Genomic DNA, 20334 nt, shown 5'->3' on the forward strand with positions numbered 1-20334 from the left:
TCCCAGAGAAATCGATGGAAACCCTCGAAAATTGTAGTGACGACTAGTGCGTTTGTTAATTTATTTATTTTTTGTCAACTTACGTTGTACTATCGATGTAATTGCGTTTTTTTCGTTTCTGAGCAAACACAATTATTTTATGTATGTTATCACAAAAGTTTTTACTGGAAAGCGGTACACCGATATCGATGATCTTTTTTTTTTAATCGAAAAGTGTTGCTTGTCATGTATTTCCATTTAATTTTAATCGAAATCTGACAATTACTTTTCGAGATTTTGATGATTCTTGTTTTATTCGGAAGCTGATACTTGTCTTGTGGTAATTTGATCGAGATTTGTGGGCAAATTTTTGAGTAATCTTTGGTAACGTGTATTTACTTGTCGATTTTTTCTGCGTACTGTTATATACGTGTTATGTATGTAATAACCCTTACACTGGTGCCTCGTAAGCACTTTGAATTGAAGCTTATTAATCTCGAGTCTTCAGGGCTCAGTCTCCAGTCAACATCGGGTCAGACCACTTGCCTTTTCTATTTCCACTGTTTCAAAATAATAAAGTGACCCTTTTTCTAAATCAAGTTCATATTTCCTTTTATTCTTTTTTTAAAAAGGCTCAAATAGAAAGCCGTATAACATTGGTGGCAGCGTAAAGGGATCAGAAAATATAGGATCCCCGGTACGTCTCAAAGTATCTATATAGTGAAGTGAATATTGTGAACTTTCTCTCTGTATATCAAGAACTAAACCCTGTGTCGTGAACTTAAAGTCATAAAGAACCCTGTGTCGTGAATTCTATATCGCAAATCAACCTTGTTACGTGAGCTCTATATAACAAAACCAACTTTTGTGTAAGCTCACCATAAGAACTCTGTATCCTGCTAGAAGAAAATATACCTCCTGGTTCCTGCTACATCACTACCTGCTACTTCCGATCGAGACTATCATACATACCACATCTGAAGATGGTCTACAACATATTCGCCGTGATCCTGTAAGTCTTTGAACAATTTACTTCAGTGCATAAAGTGAACAATATATAAAATATATTAAAAGTGACGTGCTAAAATAAATAATTTTAATAATATTATAATTAACTCCCACATTGTAATCAGAGACCAGTGCAAGCTTGCTATCTCCGTATTAACGTCGAGACATTCTTATCTCTTTGTTTTGACTAACACGTATCCGATTTCATAAGTCATAATGCCTAAAGACGAACAAAGTTTAATGCAAGAAGTCGACATAAATATTTTAATTAAGTTTATAAATAGATTTGATGGTAACCGCGAAAAACTAAACTCATTTTTAAATAACTGCAGCAATGCAATTAAATTGTCATCACCGAACCAGCAGGACATTTTATTAAAATACATTATAAGTCAATTAGAAGGGCGTGCGGAAATAGCATGCTCTATTAAAGAGTTCGATAGTTGGCAACAGTTAGAGGACTTCTTAAAGGCGCAATTCGGCAATAAAAAGCACTATGCTGCACTGCTCTCCGATCTTCAAGGATGTCGTCAGCTAAATGGCGAAACAGTCAACCAGTTTGCTCTTAAAGTTGAAACCTGTCTATCTAAATTACTAACCGAAATAAACATATCAATACCAACACGAAGAAAAGGCGAACTGGCTGGCCGCGTCGCTGCAATGCAGGACCTAGCTCTACATACTTTTGTCATTGGCCTTAATCCGCGACTGTCTACGGTGGTCAGGTGTCGCGATCCCGATACACTAAACGACGCAATTAACTTTGCCGTATCCGAAGAGAAAATATATCTAGCTTCTTTAGGGAAGAACACGAATTTTCCCAGCAGTAACTCTAATCATCATCGCTTCCGTCAACCTCAATTTAAAACGCATGTTACACAAAGTAGGTCGTATAATAATAACAATATGACAACATTTCCACCCAGGGCTGTTAATCCAATAGTATGTCGATATTGCAAATCTCCGGGCCACTCAATTGAATCGTGCCGAAAACGTGAATATAATAATTCCAGATTCAAAAACAATAATCATCAACCCAACTTACCATCGGTTCCTTCGGCTCCTTTTCGAAACCAACCGATTCACGCGATCTCCTCACCCGAAGACTATGGCGTTGATGAAGGAGACGCATCTTTAAACGACTGAAGGGCTCTCGACGGTGTCTCCCGAGCCCGAAGTTCCGACCATTGCTTCTAAATCCAAACGACACCACTGTATCCACTGTATCCGCTGTATCCACTGCATCCACTGTATCTACTGTATCCGCTGTATCCACTGCATCCACTGTATCTACTGTATCCGCTGTATCCACTGTATCCGCTGTATCCGCTGTATCCACTGTATCTGACCAATCTAACCGACAGGGTAACCAGCCCCAAACTGACAGATTGTATTCCACTGTATCCAACCAATCTAACCGACAGGGTAACCAGCCCCAAACTGACAGATTGTGTTCCACTGTATCCGACCAATCTAACCGACAGGGTAACCAGCCCCAAACCGACAGATTGTGTCCCACTGTATCCTCTGTATCTATACACCATTCCAAGCCAAATCCTGTAAGAAATCCTATAAATACTAAATCACTTGCATCTACCATATCCAAAGATCATACTTCTCTCAAAACTCTTAATACATCCTCTGCGTCTACCCAGCCTAGAAATTCTATAAAATCTAATTGTAAGACAAATAATGATATAAAAATTCATAATATTTCATCAAATGTACTAAGAAAATCTTTACCTTATATCGAAGTCCAAACATCCATATCCACTAAACCATTAATGCTACTCGTCGACAGTGGCGCATCCATAAGCCTTATAAAAAAATCGTCGGTAGAAAATTCACCTGTAGTAGAGAAGGACATTGTCACTTTCACTGGAATAAATTCGATAAACAATCCTATGAAATCATTAGGTCGTATACCAATACAATTTAACTCACTGAGTCACGATTTCCATATTATTCCCGATATAGATTTTCCTTACGATGGTATCGTGGGAAATGACCTTTTATCTAAAAATAAATCCAAAATCGATTACAAAAATGAAATACTTACAATAGGAACAGTTGAGATTAATCTAAAATTTACCGAACCGATTTATGTAGTTCTACCCCGTACTGAAACCATCATAGAATGTTCTGTGTCCAATCCAGAAATAAAAGAAGGACTTGTACTAGACCAAAACCCTGTTGAATCTATCCTTATCGCTAATTCCATTGTGAAAGTTAAACCTAATTCAAGAATCAATATTTCTGTTGTAAATATCTCTGAATCCCCCATTACTCTTAACTCAGATTTAAAATTAAAACTCACACCTATGGAAACACAAAACACTCACCAAATATTTCACACGTCCCATTCGGATAACACCGAAATCAACGCAACTAATCGAACTGACAAAGTACTAGATCTCCTAAGAATATCACACCTTAATAATGAAGAACGAGATTGTCTGTTCGATCTCTGTGCCAATTTCTCTGACATTTTTCACCTTCCTGATGATAAACTAACATGTACTAACGCTATAACACACGAAATTCCTACCACTTCCTCGATACCCATCAACACAAAATCATACCGATTTCCTGCTGTACACAAACCAGAAGTCGAATCCCAGATTAATAAAATGCTTAATGACGGAATCATCAAACCATCAACATCACCATGGTCGTCTCCAATTTGGATAGTTCCAAAAAAAATGGATGCCTCTGGTCAACGTAAATGGCGTGTAGTTATCGACTACCGTCGTTTAAATGATATTACAATTGGTGACTCTTACCCGATTCCCAATATTTCCGAAATTCTAGACCAGTTGGGTAAGTGCAAATATTTTAGTACCTTAGATCTATCATCCGGCTTTCATCAAATAAAACTAGCTGAAGCCGACGCTCCAAAAACTGCCTTCACCGTTCCTCAAGGACACTTCGAATTTACTCGAATGCCGTTCGGGCTTAAAAACGCCCCCTCTACTTTTCAAAGATTAATGAACACCGCTTTATCCGGACTGTCGGGTATTCAATGCTTTGTGTATTTAGACGACATAGTCATCTATTCTTTTGATCTTGAAACTCACACTAAAGCCCTCACTAACGTTTTCGATAGACTCCGTCACTTTAACCTTAAACTCCAGCCGGAAAAATGCGAATTTTTCCGGAAGGAAGTATCTTATCTAGGCCATATCATTACTGACGAGGGTGTAAAACCAAATCCCGAAAAGACCAAAGCAGTCCAAAATTTTCCCAGACCCAAATGCCGAAATGATATTCGATCTTTTATGGGATTAGTTTCGTATTATCGCCGTTTCATCCCAAACCTATCAAAAATTGCTAAACCGCTTACAAATTTACTACGAAAAGACATCGAATTTATCTGGCAAAATGAACAACAATTAGCTTTTGAAAAATTAAAAAATTGTCTTACCACCGCTCCCATTTTAGCTTATCCAGACTTCACTCAACCATTCAACCTTACATGCGATGCCTCAAATCACGCTATTTCAGCTATTTTATCACAGGGCCCAATAGGAAAAGACCGTCCCATTGCTTATGCATCGAGAACACTCAACAAAGCCGAATGCAATTATAGTGTCACTGAGAAAGAGTGCTTAGCAATCATCTGGGGCACTAAAACGTTTAGGCCATATTTGTACGGCAATAAATTTAACATCTTAACCGACCACAGGCCCTTAAAGTGGCTATTTAATTGCAAAGACCCCAGCTCTAAATTAGTCAGATGGCGGTTAAAACTGGAGGAATTTGACTACAACATCGAATATAAAAAAGGTAAAATTAACAGCAACGCCGACGCTTTATCCCGATTCCCGGTCCATCCTCTCATTGAAAAGTCTAATCCCGAAAATACATCAGGCCAAAACGAAATTCCAACTCCTAACGATGCTGATCCAAGATCCTCAATGGATGTTAACCCCTCTCTCCCGTTCAGTCCCCTCACTTTAGAAGACTTAAATATTGAACTCCCTACTAACTCTGATGGAGAGAACAGCAACTTACCTCCCATAGACCTCCTTGACGATGACGATCTATTTTCTAATATTCACGACTTAGAAAATGAAAATAACTTACCCTCATTAAATTTACAACATCCTATGCCTTCTTCATCTAAACCAGCAATCCAAGAAAAGTCACCTAACCAATCACAATCTACAGACGAAGCGAATCCTAAATCCCCACTTATTCTCAACGATGACTATAACGCATTCCTAAAAGCATTTTCGAATAAAGACGAAACATTTAACACGATAATAAATGAACATAACGAAAGCCTTCTCAAAAGCAATTCCAAAGTTATTCTAGTCCCAACATCAATAGACTTTGACGACTCAAACCCTTATCTACAAGATATCCTTTCTACAGTGGAAGACTCCTCTGACATACTTAACTCCGAAAGAGAACTTCATTCGTTTAAGAAAATAGAAATTAAAGGAAAAATATTTTATCTTCTTTTTACTAAAGTCTACTATTTCGATGACTGCACGTATCCAGACATATTTAAAGCACTTAAGTCCACTAGAGATGATATTGTTTTGACCGGTGATATTAATGAAATAGCTATATCTGATTTTAAAAACTCATTTGAGCAACATTCTTTTGTAAAAATATACGGTATGTTAATGTACCTATTCAATCATACGAATATTACAGTAAATATACATCACAATACCATTATATATCCAGTTCCAACCGAGATCGTAAAAATCTTGAAAGAAAATCACGATATCCCAATCGCTGGGCATTTAGGCTCCAACAGAATGTACAACAGAATTAAAGAACGTTACTATTGGAAAAATATGCGTGCAGACATTGAGAATTATGTGAAAAGTTGTAAGCTATGTCAATCAAATAAAGCCTTGCGGAAGATAAATCAAGCTCCAATGCAGATAACAACAACCTCTACACGTCCTTTTGAAAGAATAAGCCTTGACTTAGTTGGTCCTTTACCTGAGGCTGGGCTAACAAAACTTAAATTTATACTAACCCTCCAGGACGATTTGACAAAATTTTCTACAGCATACCCTATCACTAACGCCACGGCTGAAGAGACCTGCGAATGTTTAGTTCACTTCATTTCCCTATTTGGAATTCCAAAAACTATTCTGACCGATCAAGGAACTAATTTCACCGCCGAACTGTTTAAGCGCACTTGCGAATTCCTAAAAATTAAGCAAATATGGTCCTCACCTTATCACCCGCAGACCCAAGGTGCTCTAGAAAGGAGTCACTCGACCCTAAAAGAATATCTTAAATCTTACGTAAATGAAAACCAAACTAATTGGCATAAATATGTATATACCGCAATGTTGACATATAACAGCAGTGTCCACACAACTACTAAATTCACTCCTTACGAACTTCTCTTCGGTCATAAACCATTTATTCCAGATTCAATATTCGATTCTCGTCCCGACGTTACATACCCCGAATATACAAAAATGCTACACCATCGTTTAAAAGTATCTCGTGAAAAGGCGCTTCAGAACATTAACGCTTCCAAAGAAAGATCAAAAACTTATTATGATAAACACTCTCGCCCAATCCAATACAAAGTAGGCGATTACGTTTATTTAAAAAACCACGTGAGACTACGTAAAGCCCTTTCACCACTTTGGAAAGGTCCTTATAAAATTGTCAAAATCCACGGCAACAACACTCTTTCCCTCCTAATTAACCGACGTCATGTCAAACATCATTATGATGAAATAAAACCTGCACATGACGTAGATTAAATTAAAATTAGCAGTTAATTAAATCAAAATTAGTAGTTAAATTGTAATTAGTTTATATTTTCTCTTTTATCCTTATTAGTCATAAGTTTACAAAACATACAATATCATTTTCTGTTTCACTATTTTTCAGAATCTCTACAACTTGTAACAATATCGCCTTTGCAGAAGCTCAAAATAAGTATATAACAAACATCGACAGAAGCCCAGGTATTTTATTTGATCCTGTGGGCACATTAAGAATCATTAATGACCAATTCCACATTGTTATTCCTTCAGAAATAATCCCAATTCAACACCATCTTGACAATATTCATGAAGTGTTTAACACAATTAGATTTTACTGCAGGGAAAATGACGAAATAAGTATACCACGATGTCATAATATGTTACAACCTTTAGAAGCTCTTTACAACGACATTCAACGCGATTTTATGTCAATTTCTCATATAATTTCTAATAGTATAACAAAAAGATCCGCATGGTTTTCCGGTATAGGTGTAGTCTTTAAACACATATTTGGCACATTAAATGAAGATGATGCTGAAAATTACGATAAAGCTATTCAAGCTCTGTATAGCAATGACAAAAAGATTACCGATTCATTAACAAAGATAATTACAGTTTCTCAATCCGCGATCAGTAATGTTAATAACTCTTTGCATGAAATTAACCTGAACCAAGCAAAGTTAAATGACGTCGTTGACCAATTAAAAATGTCAATCATTAATGTAACCCATAAATTTAATACTGTTACTGTAGAAAATATGTTTAATGGTATTCTAAATGCATTACAATCAAGTTTATTTACGTTGTCCTTTAGAGTCGAAGATTTACTAAATTCCATTTTATTTGTAAAAAGCAATATTCTACACCCATCAATTCTGACACCGAATCAATTGTATAATGATATTGTTAATAATCTTAAGTTAATTCCTAAGTATAGAGATTTTCCTGTAAGTTTAGATATAAGCAATATACATACTTTTATTAATATAGCCGATTTAACATGTTATTACCTAAATAATAGAATAATGTTTATAGTTAAGCTTCCTTTAGTAGACCTACAGCAATTTAATGTATATAAAAACATACCTTTACCAACCCCACACGACAGCGACAAGTTGAACTCGTTTGCTATGATTCTTCCTTCAGAACAGTTCCTGGCTCTTAGTATAGATAGATTATCATATACTTACCTTAGTAATCTACATACTTGTAAAAAGATACTTACCGAAACTTACCTTTGTGAAATCACAGATGTCTACGCTGTACTTAATAATCCCTCCTGTGAAGTAGAAATTATCACCCAAGCCTTGTCATCAATTCCTGAAAATTGCCCTTATAATTTTATCTTTGGAGATGTAGATATTTGGCACAGATTAAACAATAATAAATGGGTATTTGTCCAAACAAAACCCTCAAAACTATCTATAGAATGTGATCACAATATCTTTGAATTTGTAATATCCGGTACAGGTATCCTTAATATCCCTTCTCAATGTACAGCCTTCTTTAAGAATCTAAAATTAGTTGCAAAAACATATCCAAAAATTAATGTTCCCTCTATATCCTCAGACTTTAATATAATTAATGATAGTTGTTGTAGTTTTAATCGGCTTAAGAAAATAAATATTGATATACCAACTCCTAAAATTAAAAGTGTTAGCCTAGATAATTTAAAAACTTTTAAAATTGTATCCGATGAAATAATCAATAACTTGAAAATTGCTGAAAAACCTAGCAACTTTAATAATCATGTAAGTTTTCCTATTATTAGTATATTATCTTTAATTTTATGTATCTCCTTAGTTTTAAGCTATTTTTGTAAAAGGGGCAAGTGTTCTAAAAAGCTCGTGGTTAATCCTATAACAGAGAATATTACAGATAACGATAATCCTGATATTGAACTTAGACCAGTTTCAACTATTCCGCGTTTACGTACTGAATAATTACTACCGGAAACTTACATTTTCCGTAAGTTTCCCTCTTAACCGGGGGGCTGTTATATACGTGTTATGTATGTAATAACCCTTACACTGGTGCCTCGTAAGCACTTTGAATTGAAGCTTATTAATCTCGAGTCTTCAGGGCTCAGTCTCCAGTCAACATCGGGTCAGACCACTTGCCTTTTCTATTTCCACTGTTTCAAAATAATAAAGTGACCCTTTTTCTAAATCAAGTTCATATTTCCTTTTATTCTTTTTTTAAAAAGGCTCAAATAGAAAGCCGTATAACAGTACGTTGTAATACTTGTCGATGTAACGGGTAATTTTTTATTTCGTTTGCGAGCAAACGTAATTATTATGTACCTTAATTCAGACTCCTAAAAATATATTTTCAATTCGTAAAGCAAAACTAATTAAACGATTTGAAATCAGGTTAACGACGGCTACTTCGTGCACTTCTTCGCGCCCAAGGACTTGAAGCCACTGAGCAAGCTGGTGGTGTTCGTGCTCGACACTTCGAGCTCGATGAGCGGCCGCAAGATCGAGCAGTTGCGTGATGCCATGCGCGCCATCCTCGCTGACCTGCACCCCTCCGACTTCTTCAGCATCGTCGAGTTCAGCAGCAATGTCAAGGTCACTGACGAACTATTACTGTGTCCATATATTTTATATGCTATATAAACAATTCATTATTAATTTATCAATCCTATTGTACTAAACTACGACTATAATTTTATGAATCTAATGTTAAAGATTAACTATTATGTGCCACAATTACAATACCGACGTATACCAATTTTATAATTAATGTGTGTAAAAATCCTGCTATTTTATTTATATGATTACATTATGGAGAGTAAAATTTAACAATACGCAGTTACGCAGGCTAAAATTTAACAATAATTTACGATTCAACTTATAACACTCCCGCTGCTGGGCATAGGTCTCTTTCTCCATAGAGGAGAAAGATCAGAGCTTAATCAAACATCCCGGATATCGAAGTAGACGAGATTAGTGCGGCGCTCAAGTAGCTTAAAAATGGAAGGTCCCTGGGTGATGACGGGGATATGACTAAGCTCCTCAAGACCGTTGGACAACTTGTCCTAAAGGCCTTGGTTTGGCTCTTAAATGCCGTTATTAATCAGGGTGCCACTCCAGCGACGTGGTCCAAGAGAGTGATTGTTCTGTTCTTCAAAATATGCGATAATTCTCTCTTGTCTCATTCTAATGGCTTCAGTACCGTAGACCACATCCATACTGTTTGGCAGAGTGTAAAAAAGACTGAAGAGTATAATCAGCCGTTGTGTATGGCATTTGTAAACTACGAGAAAACCTTTGACTCGGTCGAGACCTAGATAGAGATATACCGAGGTACTAAGATGTATGTACGACGCGGCGATGACGGCGGCCAAATTCTGGGTGGCCTAAATGAGTCAGATCTTTGTATAAACTTGGATAAAATGAAAGTTATGCTTAACATACAAGTCATTCATATCGAGACCGGTATCGGTCGATGGCACCCATGCCAAATTGTCCAGATAATGTCTAACTAGTTCAAACAATTCAACTAGGCTGAAATGACTTCGAGAAGGAAGCCGATAAGAGGATTCGGTGGGCCTGGGTGGCGTTTGATAGCCTTTGCCAAGCCTTTACTTCAAACATTCCGCAATGCTAGAAGACAAAGTGTTCGAGCAATGCTTCCTGCCTGTTTTAACATAGGTGTCGAGAGGTGGACACTGACGAAAGGACTAGTCCAAAGGTTCAAAGCTACTCAACGTGCAATGGAACAGGCTGTACTTGGCGTTTCTCTCAAAGGCAAGATCTGAAATAAGACTATCCGCCAGAGAACAAAAGTAACTGATAACCGGCCTGTAGAATAAGCAAGGTGTGGTGGCAGTGGGTTGGTCACCTCTGTCACAGCCGTTGGAGCAGATGTGTCCTGGAGTGGAGACCACGTGTTGCCAAACACAGTGTGGGACCCACTAGACCGATGATCTACGTGAGAACGCCAGTGGGGCTGGATGAGTACTACGGAGAACCGATTAGCTTGGCGCAAACTTAAATATGCCTACGTCCAGCAGTGGACTGCGATAGGCTGAAGCGAGAAACGCCCCATGGGAGATATAAAATATTCGTATTTAATTTACCACAGCCGTTATCGAGAGCGCAGGTGCGCAAAATCGAGTCCTAGTAATAAGTATTGAGCGTGTCGCATTGTTTGCGCAGGTGCACAAGCTGTCAGAGGCGCTGAAGGAGCCCGTGCGACCGCACTACTCGTGGCAAGAGTCGGACGGGCCCGCCGCGCTCGTGCCGCCCGCGCGTGCCTCGAGCGACAACATTGAAAAAGCGAAAGTCATCGTATCCCGGCTCTCCGCGAACGGAGGTAATAACTTATAATTCATACAGGATAAGTAAAAGATCACCCAAAGTAGTTAAAAAGTGATAGTGGTAATAAAAGCTGGGAATAACAATACCAAGCAGATACCTGCAAGCAATGCCTTAATTTTTTCCGAAATAATTGTAATCACCTTTTCATCCGAAATAAGTAAACTAAATATTTCAGTCCTCCTAAATAAATAATTAAATTTCTTATAAACTTATAATAATAATTCAGTCCTCCCGTGAACATGGTCGCTGTAAAGTGTCCGAAACATCGGGCATCTAAAAAACTTAATAAACCGCGATAAAATTCGAAAAAGTTGTTTCATAGTAATGAGTAAAATTAGCGTAAACATTGGAAAACAAACTAAATATTATTGAATTCTCTAAATATGTAACTCTAATTATTATAAACAAATATAAGTAAGTACATAACTCCTTGTGATTACAGGTGTTTCAACTTTAACGTAATAAAAGACTTATAAATTTCAACAGGAACAAACATTTACGATGCACTCGACGTAGCCGTAGATGTCATCAACAAGGCATACGCAAAAAATAAAACAGTTGCAGACAACACCACGACCACGACCAATGAAGACACAGTAGGAGGTATGAAACTATACAGTGATTCTCACAGTAACATATATGATATCTACAATTAGTCCGTCAGTTCAGCCTATTGCTATCCACTGCTGGACATAGGCCTCCCCATGTTCGCGGCAGACATCCCGGTTTTCTACAATCCTCATCCAGCCCACACCAGCAATCTTACATAGATCGTCGGTCCAACGGACATCGGTCCTGCGACAAAGATGACTAGCCCACTGCCACTTCAACTTGCTAATTCTATGGGCTATGTCGGTTACTTTCGTACTCTCGCGGATAGTCTCATTTCTAATCCTATCTTTAGGAGAAACCTCAAGCATAGCCTGTTCCATTGCACGTTGAGCAACTTTGAACTTGTGGACCAGTCCCTTCGTCAGTGTCCACGTCTCGGCTCTGTATTATTTACAATTAGGTACTTCCTTTATTATTGCTAGCTATTTCCTTTATTTCTCTGAAAACTTTAATATTTCGTTGCTAGCAAGGCTTTATTAAAACCTTGTAACTATTAGAAACAACCAAAATATATTATTCGACTTAAATGCCACTTATCATTACATGTTTTTTAAGTCTAATATTTTTTCCAGATGATGTGCAACCGATTATAATCTTCTTGACGGACGGTGACGCGACTGTCGGTGAAACTAACCCTTCACGTATACTGTCTTACATCACCGAGAAAAACTCCGGCGACAAGAAGGCTGCAATTTACTCTCTTGCTTTCGGTATTTATTCTTAAACATTTCATCTTGATCATCCTTAGCACCCAACAGCTACTACACAATGATAATTTCATTATTTATTAAAAAAACATCTGGTTCTAATCCCTTAGTACCTAACAGCTATTACGCGATACTATTAAGTTATTATTTGCCTAAAAAATATCATCATTATTACGGATCAGAACAGCTTTTAAAATGTAGTTGAGCAGTGCCATCTCAGAGAGTTCGATTGTGACATGTCAAAATTATGATGTTATAAAATACAAATATTCGACCACCGTTCATTCGACAAAACTACTAATTTTGTACTAAACGTACCTACAAGATCAATCAGTAAAGTAATTAAACTTGAGTTTTAAAGGTTTAAATAATGTACCTTAACGTAATCAAGTACGTCTCGCAAACTAATACCACATATATTTTCCAACTTCTAGGCCAAGACGCGGACAGGAACTTGCTACGCAAGCTATCTCTGCGTAACGAAGGCTTCATGAGGCAGATCTACGAGGCGGCCGACGCGGCGCTGCAGCTGCGCAACTTCTACCTGCAGGTGTCGTCGCCGCTGCTGGCGCACGTCAACTTCGCCTATCCACCCGACCAGGTCAGTGATTAGGTTCATTTAACTTTTGTTAAATTACGTAAATCGGAAGGATGTAATGTATTATCTATTTTTATCTATGAAATATATTATTATTGGACTGATGGTGTAGCTATTGCTGGCTACATATAACCTTGTTCGCGTCTAGTGCTTGTCATAAAATATGGAAGAGTTACTTCTCAAAATGGAGCGTGTGAGCCTAGAATTCGGATTAAAGATTAACCGCTGTAAAACTAAGATAATGATTGTAGACCAGGCTAATAATAATTCGCCCGAAGTCACCCAGATTGCGAATTGTGAGTTCGTGTATTCTTACATATATCTTGGAGCTCTAATTTTGAATGAAGGAGGCTGCGTAGAAAAGGTGAAGCGTCGTATGGCGATAACTAGATGGATAGGCTAAGGAGGGTATGGAGGAGCCGAAACGTAACCAAAGCTACGAAGATCCGGCTCGTTCGGACCCTTGTTTTTCTAATATTTTTATACGCTGCGGAGACGTGGACAGTGCGACAAATCAAGAAAAAGAAAATAGATGCTCTGGAGATGTGGTGCTGGAGGCAAATGTTAAGATTATCGCCAACCGAATTTCGCACCAACGTCTCTATTCTCCAAGAACTCGGTCTTAAAGAACTCTTTTCGGCGATAGTACAGGGTCGCATTATAAAGTTTTTGGACACGTTTCCCGTCGCGAGAGTGATTCCATCGAACGCCTTGTTGTGCAGGGCAGGGTGGAGGGCAACAGGGGGCGAGGAAGATCATCCATGCGATGGACTGACCAAATTAGGTCGGCTGTGAGTGGTCCCTTGGATAAGTGCACCAGGATGTCAACCAACAGAGAGAAGAGGCGAACAATCGTGAAGAGCATCACAACTGCCCCTACAGAAGTCGCTACATGATGACCACGACCGCTCTGTCAAGAGTGTCACGAAGAAGAAGATATATTATTATTATATATAAATAAAAATGAATGTTGCTAAGCGTATAACTCGAGAATGGTTCGACCGATGTATGACCGATTGTATGTTTCTTAAGGCCCACGGAAGGCTTAATAATACAAAAAAACTTAAAAAAAAAATATCAAAAATTAAAAAAAAATTAGCCCAATTGAAATAATTTTTTTTGTGTTGAGTATTTAATTCATTTCCTGAAAAAGTCTATAGACTATAATATTTTAGTGCAATTTTTTCTCAAATTTACGCGGGTGAAACCGCGGGGCTCAGCTAGTATTTTAATATAAATCGAACGCATCACTAAACAAATACAATTGTAGTTTTTTGACTATAAAAATCAAGCTATCGTTCAAGCGATTCTTGGACGTTTGGACGTATTGAACAAAAATCTTAATCCAAAACGAAAAAGTTACAATTTGAAGACATACTATCTTGGATAGGAAGTGAACTCAATCAATTTTTAGAGTTCCGTAGCCAAATGGCAAGCGGAACCCTTATGGATTTGTCATGTCTGTCTGTCTGTCCGTCCGTATGTCACAGCCACTTTTTTCCGAAACTGTAAGAACTGTTCTGTTGAAACTTGGTAAGTAGATGTATTCTGTGAACCGCATTAAAATTTTCATACGAAAAAAGTAATAAAAAACAATACATTTTTGGGGTTCCCCATACTGACTTCCACATATAGAACTGAAACTCAAAAATTTTTTTCATCAAACCCTCACGTGTGAGGTATCTATAGATATAGGTCTTCAAAAATGATATGTGGTATCATTTTTTTCTAAACTGTCTGCGCGAGAGACACTTCCAAAGTGATAAAATGTGTGTCCCCCCCCTGTAACTTACAAAATATGAGAATGATAAAATCAAAAAAAAGTAACATCCATCGAAAATTGGTTTGAACGAGATCTAGTAAGTAGTTTTCTTTAATGTACCTAATTATAATGTTTACTTATCAATAACTTAATTTTAAGAAAATACAGTATTACTCGTATTAAAAGATCAATCAAGGTTACAACGAACTACAAGAACTTTTATATTGTGTTACTTGTTGCTACGGGCTCTTACGCTTCATGGGCCAGTCCAACTCGCACTTGGCCGCTTTTTATACACGATTAGGTCGGCATAGGAAAAATTGACATTATGAGTATTTGTCGACGTAATTCCTTCAAATGTACGTTTTACTATGTGTAAGTTATAATATATTGCTCTACACATAGTAAATTAAGATAAACAATATTGCACCTTTTCTTTTTTTTTATTACCTTTCATCGACAAATAAGCGTACGGCCAACCTGATGGTAAGCGGTTACTATAGCCTATAGATGCGTGCAACACCAGAAGCATCGCAAACGCGTTGCCGGCCCTACCCCTGACCACCTTACCACCTTACTCACCACAGGAACACAAAACTACTTAAGAGTAGTGTTATTTGGTTGTGATTTTCTGTAAGGTAGAGTATTTCCCAAGATGAGCTGCTCCAGATTTTGAGCAGAATAATACTGCGATGTCGTAGTCGAGTTGCTCACGATTTAATTACTCCCAGGTGAAGCCGGGTTCAGTAACGAAGCACTCGTTCACGACGACGTTCGCCGGTTCGGAGGTGGTGGTAGCGGGCGAGCTGGCCCCTGCCACCAGCGAGCTCGAGCCCCAAGTGACCGCGTTCTGCGCCGACGACAACCACGGCCGGGTAGCTAACTCCTCTTTATTCTTATTTCACTGGACACACTATAATCTAATCTTTTGATCACACACCACCCTTTAAGCATGGTTTACTTGAATACTAAAGTTGTAATATTCATAAATCCGTCTCATACTACTCTAAATTATAAGTGTTTACATGATAAATATGACAAGCATTCGATTTATCGTTAGTCGTAAGAAAGTGAAGAATAAACAAATTAACCTTTCATTGTTGACGAACAGAAACGGTTCGAGATAAAGAACAAAGTGGCAGTGAAGGAGAAGAACGGATATCTTCCACTGGAGAGACTTTGGGCGTATCTCACCATCAAGCAGCTCCTGGACGAAAGGGAAGCGCTTGACCAGACTGACAGCAAAGATGAGAAAAGCCCCGAGAAACGAGCCCTCGCTATCGCTCTTAAGGTGAAGCTTCTTTGATTTAACTGAGGTAACCTTATACAAGTCAAATGTCAAATATCTTTTAAAATTATAGTTTAGTAGTTATTATAAAATTACATCAAAATATGGTCAGTAATTTTTTACGTTAATGGGTAAGAACCTCCGTCCTGTTCTGATCGCGTTTATAATTGGGTAACATTAAAAAAATCTTCATCCTAAATACAAAGAGATACGAGTGATTGTATACAAAAATTAATGTTAATATTATTTTAAAAAGTTAACGATCAGAAACGTGGAAAAAGCATACCATTTCCAAATACTTTGAATACTTTAAGTTATATACTAAATTCTTATTTATATTTTTATTATGTAGTATTCATTCGTGACGCCGCTAACATCGCTAGTGGTGGTAAAGCCTAATGCGACAAACGCTGTTGATGCAGAATCTGCTGATAAACCCCGTGAGTAAATAATATAAAATAATAATCGATCATGAGTAAATAATAGTAAATAATAATCGATCATGTGAAAAATAAACACACTTCAGCCTATCACAGTCCTCTGCTGAACATAGGCTTTCACAAGTTCGTGCCAAAAATGGCTTGAACTCATGTGTTTTGCCCATAGTCACCACGCAGGGTAGGCCGGTTGGCGACCGCAGGCCTGGCTTTGGCGTACCGAAAACGAAAAATAAACATTTAAGTATTACATTTATCTTAAATTTACTCTGACTGGCCCGTTAACTTCTCTGATCATTCTTATTCCTCGTGCCCTCAGTGATGAGGATCGCGACCACGAATGATATGTCTCCATTGAAGGCGATCGTAAGCAGCATGTGATGCACGGTGCAAGCTGCCTCCCACAGTATTCCTGATGACATCAGACCATCTTGCTGGTTTCTTCTCCCTTTGGAGCGTTTCCCTTTCGCTTTTTCTCATCATAAAAAATAACAATTAAAAGTTTGTTTTTCAATTAAATCTTGCTGGTTTATTGTAAAAAACTTCTAACTCTATTTAGTGAGATTCTTAACCAATTCGAATAAATTTTAATTAATATATATTTGTCGGCGCGAGTCACTTTTCAATGTCAAAAACACGTTTCTACGAGTTTCTTCTACTTATATCAACGCGATATTACAGTGTAAAATTCGTGACTAAACCTGTTTGTTACACCATATAACGCCTATTTTGATCATGATATACGAAAATAATAATAATAAAAGCGACTATCTTACACACTTGTAGAATCATTCGCAAATTTCTCACTACATCATCGATCTCATCAGCGTAACTATGTAACCAAATGTAACTTTATCACGCCTTGGTCATGGCTCGTGTGATAAAATAGAATCCCTTAAATTACTTACTAATTACCTAACTTTACTTACCAATAATACTGAAGAATAAGAGATACTGTTCTAATAATATTTAGCAAGCAGCATCCGAAACATCTTTGTACAAGTATACAGTTGATAAGTATCAATGCTGCTCCCAGTCATGACCGTTAATGTTTCCTACTTAATGCATGATTGTAAATTTTGATATTTCTATTTATACTTACACAGATCGAAGACAGGCAGCAGCGTCTTCGGTGTGACAAAGCCAGCCAGCCCTATGGTCACCAGCCCGCCCGCCCAACGTGGTGACTATGGGCCACACACATGAGTTCCCGCCATTTTTGGCGCGAATTTATGTAGGCCTATGTCCAGCAGTGGACTGCGATAGGCTGAAGTGATGATGAAGTGATAATTTATATTTAAAAAAAAATAATTAATTATAGTATATTTGTGTATGTATTATAATTTGTGTTATTTCGACAGCGTATGCATTGCCGCAACCCGCATTCGGCTACAGTCAAGGATTAGCCGGCGGTGAGTGCTCACTACACTATTTCCGGTAAGGCTTTAGATTAAGAACCGTCGAATTATCTAAGGTCAAAATTTGACCATTTATCGGCATAAATTCGTTCCAAAAAAAATATCCCTTACCTATCTAACTATTGGTAGTTAGATAGGTAAGTAGTATTAGACCGTTTATCGACATAATTTCGTTATAAAAAAAATAACCCTAACCTATCTAACTTCAAAATGACGGTTCTTAATCTAAAGCCTAGCCCTATTTCCTAAATACACTCATCATGCATAAATGTAATCTCTGCTTGGCTTGTATATATATATTATTATATTATATTTTATATGTATTTCCTATTCGTTTCTGAAATGTTAACTTACTTATTATTCTTTTAGCTCCGTATAGAAACAGCATGTATATCTCTTCTCCCAGTAGAATCTTTGGTGCTGGTGAGTTCAAATCATATTTAACACACTTACAATAAGCTATTTTTCAAATAAAATCATATTATATAAATTGAATCTTTGCTTGACTCTTTTTACATTCTAACTTTGTTTTTTACATTCTATTGTAAAGTGTCAAATAATTAGTTGATTGTTATTTTAGTTCCGCTTAGTGCACCCTTCAGTTCATCCCATTCGCTCTATAGTGAAGGTGAGTTCAAATTAAATGCTTATTACTACATCATTGTATCATGATGCATTCATAATGCATTGCATTTATCGTTTATATAAACCAATAGTGCCATTTTTGTCGAAGTACAATTTATAAATATGTGCTTCCAACATTTGGAACACTTCTACTAGCCAGTAGCCAGTAGTATACTTTCGAATAATGACATTTTCGTGACAAGAATAATGTATAACAAATATTAACTAATCGACGTTTAAGAAACTTCTAATTTACATATTTTTTTTCAAATAAGTATCGCAAAAATTTGACTCATGTCGTACGGTTTTAATTAAATTTTATTTCGAATAGACATACTGGTTGGTAAGAAGTCAATTGCAACTTTTAAACATTAGCAGTATACATGGGCTGTAATAAAAAATTGGTTGTGTGTAAAGTTGGTTTAACGGACGATAGTTTAACATGACAACGTCACAACAAAACATCTCCTCGGACGTATAGGCCTCTCTCATGACACCAATATTCTTAGCAGAGTATTTACCCTAAACATAAAATCATAGACTCACTCTGACATTGGCAAATCCTCACGGAAGCCATTATACAAGAAGGAGAAGAAGAAGACGTATAGGCCAATCGAGTGATAGTATATCTATCACTGAGCGTAACGGGACAGTGAGGGCAACGCAATGAGTCATCCCTTTTCGTGCATGCCGCCTGCGTTCATCGATTTATTTGACGTTGTCACGTCAAAAGCATGTTGAAGTTCTAAATCAATCTTCATTGCTTGGTCGATATACATTAAAAACATATAGGTAATAGGTATATATTGTTAGGTATGTATTAACTGTATATAATTCAGTATATATACAGTTTTATTTTATGCTTTATTGCTGTACCTAAGTCGCCATCATTATCTTTCAGTGATAGAAAAAGTGTTATGGGGCATGGATGTCCGCTGTCACATTTATTATTATAATCTTTTTTCTTACGTTTCTTGCATTAGTGATCATAAATTTTACCCTCCTTCTTCTGTACTCTTTTCCAAATATTTGTCTTTTTGAAAACTTAGTGAACAACCTATTCAACATTTAAGTTGAACAATAAGCAAAAAATTATAACTTTCAAGGGTAAATATAAAACACCATTTAGTAATTCCTTTTGTTCCGTCTTGTCATTATTTTATGAAAATATATTTAAATAAATACAGGAATGTAATCCCCGAAGTTAAATTATTAGTAGGAAATTATTTTAGGACTGCTCTTAGCCCAACATGCCCCAATTGCGTCTTCGGCCTTCTTCCCCCAGGCGCTCGATGGAGTAGCAGATTACCAAGTAGATGCTCTAGAAGAAGAAGACTTGGATGCGGGTAAGGAATAGTAATACGAACACGTGGACAAACTTTTTAGCGATGATGATATTTGTCATGGTTTTTACGTATTGGCAATTTTTTTATGTAATGTATGTGTAATGTAGATAAAAAGGGATGTCTTTTTTTAAATCTTACTATCCCGAACTCACATTATATAAAGAATGACCTTGACGGTTATAATAGTAGTGTGACATCGGCATGTTTTGATAGAATTTTGATATAAGCATGTTGTGGTAATCATCACTCAATATAACGTTTCTTTCGACACCTCTCAGACACATATTCATAATTCATGGGAATGCTTACGCTGAATAATCAATAAGACTTAATTGTTTATATTTTAGTATTGTGTCTAAATTGTATCAAATACTCCTTGGGTTCTTAGGTCTTCCTGGACAGTCGGGCGTAAAATATTTCTTTGGTAAGTTTGTAAATTTCAAATCAACGATAATAACATTTAAACATATGAAG

General features: G+C 37.0%; 1 protein-coding gene across 1 annotated transcript in view; it reads left to right on the forward strand.

Annotated features, from left to right (window-relative positions):
• The window catches only part of LOC123659194 (inter-alpha-trypsin inhibitor heavy chain H4-like), a 36607-nt gene that overhangs the window by 13081 nt on the left and 3192 nt on the right, over positions 1 to 20334 (forward strand). The window contains exons 8-19 of the mRNA XM_045594449.1: positions 9113 to 9313; positions 10907 to 11063; positions 11555 to 11671; positions 12253 to 12390; positions 12822 to 12988; positions 15479 to 15622; positions 15859 to 16038; positions 16388 to 16475; positions 17834 to 17884; positions 18260 to 18313; positions 18471 to 18518; positions 19747 to 19860. Coding sequence (XP_045450405.1) covers positions 9113 to 9313; positions 10907 to 11063; positions 11555 to 11671; positions 12253 to 12390; positions 12822 to 12988; positions 15479 to 15622; positions 15859 to 16038; positions 16388 to 16475; positions 17834 to 17884; positions 18260 to 18313; positions 18471 to 18518; positions 19747 to 19860 — 1459 coding nt within the window. The remainder of the gene's footprint in view (positions 1 to 9112; positions 9314 to 10906; positions 11064 to 11554; positions 11672 to 12252; positions 12391 to 12821; positions 12989 to 15478; positions 15623 to 15858; positions 16039 to 16387; positions 16476 to 17833; positions 17885 to 18259; positions 18314 to 18470; positions 18519 to 19746; positions 19861 to 20334) is intronic.

The sequence above is a fragment of the Melitaea cinxia genome, chromosome 2 (assembly GCF_905220565.1).
Source record: "Melitaea cinxia chromosome 2, ilMelCinx1.1, whole genome shotgun sequence".
NCBI lineage: Eukaryota > Metazoa > Arthropoda > Insecta > Lepidoptera > Nymphalidae > Melitaea > Melitaea cinxia.